Raw genomic sequence first — 9039 nt, 5'->3', positions numbered from 1 at the left:
ACACTAATTTGTTTGAAATCATTAAAGAAAGAACTCCGCTAGAGAGACAATGAGGAATCTTGATAATGTGTACAATGAATTTTGAATTTGGCCCAATACAAGAAAAAAAAAACAGTTATTTCAAAAAAATTAACCATCATAACCCTAATTTACCAAAGAAATCTACCCAAACACCTTCCCTCAAACCGTCTGCTACCCCACCCTCATCAATCATCCCACCTCTCCGGTGTTAGAACCTCTCTCACCGGCCATCAAACAACCATCCACGTAATTATTAAAATAATCATCTGACTACATAGTGAAATGACCATTTAACATTTGTTAATTGTATATACTTAAACCGAATCAAACAAAATAACCATCCAATTAAAAATTAAAATAACCATCTACATACCTAATGAATTGAATATCCAATTACGGAGCTCGTTAATTTAATTTCACTATAGTAATCATACCTTAATCTTCCCGAGCATCCACTTCATCAGTTTCGTCTTCTCATAAACTAACTCTGTCATTGCCGGTGGAGAATCTGCACCAGGAGCTCGAGAACACTGTTCTCTATCAAAGCATCAACTAAAACCTTAGCCAGTTCATCGTTGTTGTCGAGGACATCTTCGTTAGTGAGGTGTTGGAGGAGCTGAACGACGTCGATGGCGATGTCAGCATTGTCGTGGTTGAGGAGGTCAACGATAGAGGGGACGACATTGAGTGCGACAAGGTCAGGGTAGAGCTTAGAGGCTCCGCACGAGGATCTTCGGTTTCTGAAGTTCCTCGTGGAGGTCCAATTCCAAATTGGGCGTACGCATAAAATGGAGGAATACGTAACTTTTTTATAACCAAATTCTTATTTATTTAAAATTCGAAATTATGAGGAATTAATTAAATTATTTATTAATTTATTATAATTTTAATTTTATCCCTATTGTACAAATTGTACATTAAACTCATTGTCTTTTCATACTTTCTCTTAAAGAAATTCTAATTTATTACAACACACAAATATTTTAGCATAATACATATTTTTGTTTAACATAGCACACAAATTCACACATATAGTAACATAAATATTGAGCATAAAAAATAATATAAAAGGCATTCTTACATTTTTAATTTTACTAAAAAAAAATACATCCAATTCACCAAGAAGAAGAAGGAAGAAGAAACAACAACAATAACAAGACGTTGAAGAAATGGTGGCAATGTGACGGCAGACTTATTGTATCGACGATGACGATGTTAAAGGAGGAGGAGGAGAAAGAGGAGAAGAAAAAGAAAAAGAAGTGCGACTAAAATTTAAATTTTAATAACTTAGTTAATTTGGTTAATAAAAATACTTGGACAGCAAACATTTTTTGACTAAATTATCCACCTAATGAGTAACGACTAAAAGCTCTAAATGTATAAGGGCTTTAAGCACACCTTTCTATAGTTCGATACTTTTATGATACATTTTTCAAACATCTTTTTTAGAATAAATTATAAGTATTTTTTGTTCTGTACGATAATAATATATGGAGAAAAGAACTCATACGGTAGAAAAATTAATTTTTTCAAAAAATATTTTCATTCAAAAAATTCGAATATTTCATCCCAGATAAAGAATAATGATATATTTATATTATTATTATTATTATTATTATTATTATTATTATTATCCACCAACACATTAATTAAAATTTTCAACCAAAAAGTATGTGATTAAATAATTGTTTTTTTTTTTTTTTGGTCGGTGGATTGGACAACCCCCAATCCTAGGTTACACAACACACACCCACTCACACACCCATTAAAGGTTCTATCACTACCCAGCTATAGCTGGGATTCGAACCTGAGATGTGGCTTCTGTTTGGCCATTGGTGCAACGCCTCGGCCACAATTAAATAATTGTTGAGATTTCTTTTTGGGTATTAACAATTAAGTATTTTTGGGCAAAAGCAAAACAGGCCTATAAAACCCAAGAGGCTCATCAGGCCCAAACAATGGTTGACCCATGAGGCCCTTCAATTTAGAGCATTCCCTATAAAACCCTAAAATCTCATTTTTTGAAGGGATTTAGGGTTACGCCGCATCTCTGCTTCATCGCACTCTGTGAGTCAGCTCCCACAAGCAAGCAACGATGGTGAAGGGTCGCCAGGGAGAACGCGTCAGGTTTTCTTCCAGCTCCTCAGTTTCTTAATCATTTGTTCTGTGTTTTCCCCAATTGTCTTCAATAGTTAGCTGCGCGTTTTTTGTTTTCCTCTTTTAAACGGCTTTTGTGTGATGTCTGCTCGATCTTCTAGCATTGACATTTTTGGAAAATTTTATCGGTCGTTAGAGATTACTGAATTACAGGATCACCGAAATGGATTCCTATGTGTATGAATGTACATGAAGTAGTAGATTGAACTGTAGTATTTCCTGTATTAATCATCTTCGTGCTACTAATTTAAATGCGAATATATGATTTTCGTGGAAGATTTAGGAATGTTTGTTTGAATCAACTAGGAAGAACTATGCTTATTGGTGAATATTAATCTTCCGGTTATGAAACCTATTAATTTTTTTTCCATCGCGGATGAATTTTCTCCACAACAGTAGGTTATTGACTGAATGAACACATAATATTGTTGTTAATTCCATTCATTAATGGTATTGGTCCGTTATTCAAATTAATTTAATGATTCTTTTTTATGTATATTAAGCTTATAATTCACTTTTTGTCTTGTTTTTAGACTCTACGTGAGGGGTACAATCCTTGGATACAAAAGGTAAAACGGTTATTGCCACTGGTATTGTTAGTTCTCTGCCAAATTTATCCATCTATTTATACATTTAGTGTGTTTCATTCAGATCCAAGTCAAACCAGTACCCAAACACATCTCTTATCCAAATTGAGGGAGTGAACACCAAGGAAGAGGTAGCATGGTATGCTGGTAAGAAAATGGCTTACATCTACAAGGCTAAGGTGAAGAAGAATGGAACTCATTACCGCTGTATTTGGGGCAAGGTTACAAGGCCTCACGGTAACAGTGGTATTGTTCGTGCAAAATTCAAGTCAAATCTTCCACCGAAATCCATGGTAATCACATGCCATCTTTAGTTCTATTTTACGTATGTTCTATTTTGGCAGTATAATGAATGAGTTTTGTTCTAATGCAGGGAGCACGTGTAAGAGTATTTATGTATCCAAGCAACATCTAAGGTAAACTGCCTATGATGATATATTTTTCCCCCTTGATCTGATTTCCCTTTTTCATTTTCTATTCCTTCCATGGAAAATGCTCCCATGTTAGATTACATATTGCTGTTCTAATGGGGTTGCTAGTTGCTTTTCTTCTCACCTAACATTCTGTGATTGTATATATATGCTGTGTTGTATACTCGAAAAGCTCTTTTTTATAATTGCTTTAATTAATTGTACTAGGTGTATTTTACCTTGTTCTAATTGTGTACAATCCTTGTATTTGCAGGTTCTGAATATCAGATCCCGGTAGATTTCTTCACAGCTGATTTTTGTTTTTTTGATAAAGTTTTATTATTATCGTTTGTATTTGTAACTTCTGAGCAGAATTTTGGTTGAGACGGTGTTAGGACCAAATGATATTCTATATTTTATGTGGGCTATTTTCTATGAAGATTATATTCTTGATTAGTGAGTGTTGGCTTGGTTTTTCCATATGTTCTTAAAGTTCCACAGTTTGCGAATTTAAGAGACAGGTTTGTAGAGATGTGCGAAATAGGAGTGCAAAAATTACGCACCAAATGATAGTAGCAAGTTGAGGACAAAAGAGATCCAGTTTTAAGATGCACTAATTAAATTCACTCTACTTTGAGAATTAATGGTAACAATGGTGTGTATATAATGGTATGTTAGTCATTTAGTTCTTTGTGCCATGGTAACTGATGAGAATGAATTTTTTCTCTCTTTGTTTTTTTTTTTCATTTAAGGAGATAAAGTGTAAATTTTTATTATTAATTTCATAAGTGGAATTAAACAAAAATGTGAGAGAGAAAGTATTAAAGGTTGAAACTTGTAAATTATTTTCTAAATTGAAAAAAAATTGAGAAGATTTATTCCCAAAACTAATATAGTATGGATCATTAACAATTTTATTCAGTTTTTACCTTGAGTTTTTATTTGGATTTGTTTGATTTTTACAAAGTCTATTTTTTTTAATGCTAGATCCAAAGGGCCAAAACAGAATTTTTGCCACTGTAGCCAGTGAAATTAAGGTGAAATTTTAATCTAAATTCGTGTACCATGACAGCGAAAATGGAACTTCTCTATAAATTCGTGTACCATGCTCGCAATATGTAATTATGTATGTCCTCATTTAGTCTATTAATGTTACTACACGGCATTTTCTTCCATTTTTTTAAGGTAGCGTTTCGAATTGAGATTGAGAGACATAGATTAAAAAAAAAATTAGTTGTGTTTGGTGTAAAATAAGAGACAAAAATTGAAATAAGAATGAAATTCTAATTTAATTTGCACAAAAAATAAAGTTGAAATTAATTAATTGAAATGAGAGTATTTTAAGTATAAAATATTATTAAAGTTTCAGTCTCTGTATCTAAAAAGTTTAGTTTCTTGTGTCCTCACTTATTGAAAGTACTAAAATATTGAAATTTAAATTTTAGTACTAATGTCTGACCCAATAAACATAATACTGATTTTCAATCTTTTATCCTCAATCTCAGTACCTCAAAACAAACATTACTAAGTCTTCAGTGGTGCTCTTCTCTCCCTCTCACAGAAATGAAAATTTGCAAATGATTTAGTTTGGAACACGTTGGCAAAAGGCCTGCTATTTATAGCTGCTATTATCCCGTTTTTCGCTGGCAGTAAAAGCGCAAACTGATGCATTTTTTCTTCTTGGTTTTTGCTGTCAACAAAAGCGAAATTGAGAAAAAAAATTTTACACCATTTTAAATTTAGGATTTATGATTTGCTGAATATTGGATTTTTTGTCCATCAGTTACAAATTCAATCTACATCATAATTTATATTTTCGCTTTTTATACCAATAAAATTATAATTAAATATTTAAATCGGTAAAATTTTAAAAATCGATTTATTTTATTTAAATAAAAAAGCCAATATTCTCATGAGCATTGGACTCTTTGCCCATCAGTTACTTGTTTTACTTTGTCACAATCTTGTGTGAGTGGCGTGGGTAATGTATATTAACAATCTTCAAATCTATTAAATTAGTTTATAGAATGTTGTCTACTTGAATCACTAGTTCACTACCATATGAGATTTTAACAAGATGCCAGCAATGTTAGGACGAACATGGAATTTGAAAATGTTTTAAGACACACCTTCCAAAATTATTAGACAGCAAAACCACAAGTTGGTGTAGTGTGTTATTCAATACTAACTTGGTTTAGAGTTTCAATGAGTTTAAAGAAAATAAACTACTAGACCTACCAAAACAGAGTAGCAGGTAATGTCGGTTAAGAATTTTTTTTTAAAATTCTTATTTAAATAATTTTTTTCTTTTTACCACATATTTTGATATTAGGTTTTGTTGAGATTGTTTATGATATATATATATATATATATATATATATATATATATATATATATATATATATATATATATATATATATATATATATATATATATATATATATACTACTTCTCTTTCAGAATAAATAAATGCTAAATTTGTTTGTTCTTCTTTCATTTTAGGCACCAAAAAAATATGCTAAAGTAAATAAGACCATTGTTATGCAGAGGTCAACATGTGATGCATTATGTTTTGGAGAAAAGACTTACTTTTTTTTACGGTATATCTAAAATGAGCACAATAATGATGTGTTTATTGGATGAGATTTGGATTCTAAAAAATTTCACTTTAGAGAATAAAGTATGATCTCTTACTATTTATTTTATAGGTGGAACCAAAAATAAATATAAAAGAGAAACCATTCAAGAGTAAAAAATCACACTTTATTCTCTAAAGTATAAATTTAAAATTTAGAAGATCCAAATTCTATTGGATGTGTCATATTTATATAGACCATTAAATTTTATTAGATATAAATTAACGGTTAATATAAAAGAAGAACATTGATGGACTCTAAAAAATACAAAATATCCTAGTACATAAATAAATGTTTTAAATGACAATAATTTAATATATAATACTTTAAATGGTAACAAAATCTTTTATTCTTAAATAATAAAATATAAAACATATAAATACAAAAAATATGAATATTTTTTATCATTAAAATTAATTATTATACAAAATTTTTTTACAATATTAAAAAATATATTAAAATAATATTTTAAACTGTAATATAAAAATATAAAATAATTAAAATTTTATTTTATATTACTTGATAAATAATTAAATTATTATATTTAAATTTATTAACTAACTAATTTTGTTAAAAATATTATTATATAATATAATTTTTATCAAAATATTTTTAAAATATAATTTATTTAAAATATTTTATATATTTTTTTTATTTTTATTTTTTTAAAATAAAATAAATAATATAATTCTAAATACATACCTATCACATTATATATTTACTTATATTAGTAAGATCTAAACTAATCAAACTTAGGTAATTAAAAATATATACAATGGCAAAACTGAAATCATAAAATTGGATCAGGTAACAATTGAATGAGATAATTTATTTATCTATCAGCATATATACTAGATAATATAGATAAAAACATAATTTATTTATTTATTTTAATATTTTTAATTACGTAAGTTTGATTAGTTTAGATTTTATTAATATAAGTAAATATATAATGTGATAAGCATATATTTAAAATTATATTTTTTTAAATAAATTATATTTTAAAAATATTTTGATGAAAAATTATATTATATAATAATATTTTTAACAAAAACAGTTAGTTAATAAATTTGAATATAATAATCTAATTATTTATCAAGTAATATAAAATAAAATTTTAATTATTTTATATTTTTATATTACAGTTTAAAATATTATTTTAATATATTTTTTAATATTATAAAAGATTTTTGTATAATAATTAATTTTAATGGTAAAAAATATTCATATTTTTGTATTTATATGTTTTATATTTAATTATTTAAGAATAAAAGATTCTGTATTTAAAGTATTGTGTATTAAATTAATGTCTTTTAAAGTATTTATTTATATATTAGGATATTCTGTATTTATTAGAGTCTATCAATATTCTTCTTTTATATTAGCCGTTAATTTCTATCTAATAAAATCTAATGGTCTATATAAATATGGCACATCCAATAAACACATAATTATTGCGTTCATTTTAAACATACCCGATAAAGTTGCACAATTTTATAATTCTATTTTAGGAACATTGATTATAGTTTTAGCTCTTTCAATTTCTGTTATTAACAATATCTCAAATAAGTTTCCATTCACTCTCCATTAACAAATTAATAACAACATTATTATATATATTTAAAATAAAATATTCCATTAATTTAACAAAAACTCAATACTAAATCACAAAAGTAAAAAATTTGAAGAACTTTTAGTTTTTGAATAAATGGTTAAATTAGTCTCTAAAAGATTACTCGTTTTTCAAATTAGTTTCTGAAAGATTTTTTAATCAAATTTCTCTTTCAAAAATTTTAAATTAGTCATATTAGTCATTTCGTCACTTTATTTGTTGATAGTGTCAAAATTTGATAATGTAACATATTAAGTGACATTCCAACATACACCTAGGAGTCTTAATTGACTATTAACATGATTAGTTTATGAAATTAGATCAAATCAACTCCAAATTAAGAGATTACAATGCCTCAAGTTCTCTCCTCAATTAAGTTTTGATTTGATCTAATTTCATAAACTAATCACGTTAATAGTCAACTAAGACTCCTAGATGTATGTTGGGATGTTACTTAATCTTTTACGTTAGTAAATTTTGACACCATCAACAAACAAAGTGATGGAAGGATTAATGGGACTAATTTAAAATTTTTAAAGGATAAATTTGATTAAAAAGATCTTTCGATGATCAATTTAAAGAATGAGTAAGTAATTTTTTGGGGACTAATTTGACCATTTATTTTTTAGTTTTTAATTAATTTATATTATTTTATTAGGAATGAAGGTTTTTTTGCAAAAGATATAAATCTAAAAGTTAAGAAATAAAGAAAGGAGTCTTCTATGCAAAATAAAATATGTTGTATGCTAACTTTCGTATGAAGCTTTTGAGGTTAGCAATTTCTATTAAATAAAATATTTCCCTTTTTATTTTAATTGAAGTGTTTCTTTTCATTTTTTTATTATTAAAGATTTAGCTAAGATGTGTCGATACATGTTAACATTATTTTCATTAAAATTTTTTAACATTTTTATTTTAATAAATTTATTGGAAATTTACACTTTATATCTTTTTTATATGAAACCTTTTTTAATCATTAACTTTAACATTTGCCTCACGTCTAAATCATATTGTTAAGTGTCACATTTTAACTTCGAGAGGTCATCAATTATTGTTTTTCTATTGTATCCTCCACTATAAAATAGAAAGAGCAGAATAAAAAATGATAAATTAATATTTTAGTTGCTAATATATATTTCCGTTAACTTCTATTTTCTTTTCTAACGTTTAAAATATTTTATTTTTTTACCTCAAATATTTTATTTTTTATTTTTGTTATTTGGCCAAAATCAAACCGTTTTTTTTTATTATTATTTTTTAGTTTTTTCTTTATTGTTATCTTCTCTTTTATTCTTTTGTTATTTTTACTCTCAAATCACTATAACAACAACTTTAACCAATATAATTATGATTTTTGTTGTTATTAACAAAAAAAAAATCATAATAAAAAAAGAGTAGTTTTAGAGTAAAAAAAATTTTGATCACAAGACTAAAATAAAATAAAATGAGACGATTAAAATAAAAATAAAACATTTCAAACGTTAACAAAAATTAAAACTTAATACAAATGGTAGAGACTAAATAGAATATTTTACCATTAGAAAAATACAAAGTACTGGAGAGAAAAAATAAGATCGGATAAATTTTTGTCTCTCGCTTTTGATTGTTCATAATT

At 26.7% G+C, this 9039-nt stretch overlaps 1 protein-coding gene across 1 annotated transcript; it reads left to right on the top strand.

Annotated features, from left to right (window-relative positions):
• The first annotated feature begins 1984 nt into the window (after positions 1–1984).
• LOC112734628 (large ribosomal subunit protein eL33w) lies at positions 1985–3631 on the top strand. Its single transcript, XM_025784031.3, has 5 exons — positions 1985–2148; positions 2712–2747; positions 2830–3058; positions 3139–3181; positions 3450–3631. The coding sequence occupies exons 1-4, from the start codon at positions 2117–2119 to the stop codon at positions 3178–3180; spliced, it is 339 nt and encodes a 112-aa protein (XP_025639816.1). The 5' UTR covers positions 1985–2116; the 3' UTR covers position 3181; positions 3450–3631.
• Positions 3632–9039: the final 5408 nt, after the last annotated feature.

Source organism: Arachis hypogaea, chromosome 3 (assembly GCF_003086295.3).
Source record: "Arachis hypogaea cultivar Tifrunner chromosome 3, arahy.Tifrunner.gnm2.J5K5, whole genome shotgun sequence".
NCBI lineage: Eukaryota > Viridiplantae > Streptophyta > Magnoliopsida > Fabales > Fabaceae > Arachis > Arachis hypogaea.
This window is presented reverse-complemented; position numbering and strand designations above follow the sequence as displayed.

What these genes read in the sequence shown, in the direction of transcription:
- LOC112734628 (XM_025784031.3), top strand. Translation starts at nt 2,117, where the DNA reads ATGGTGAAGGGTCGCCAGGGAGAACGCGTCAG. An exon ending in CGCCAGGGAGAACGCGTCAG is followed by an intron (nt 2,149 to 2,711) that starts GTTTTCTTCCAG and finishes TCTTGTTTTTAG; the next exon opens with ACTCTACGTGAGGGGTACAA. An exon ending in ATCTTCCACCGAAATCCATG is followed by an intron (nt 3,059 to 3,138) that starts GTAATCACATGC and finishes GTTCTAATGCAG; the next exon opens with GGAGCACGTGTAAGAGTATT.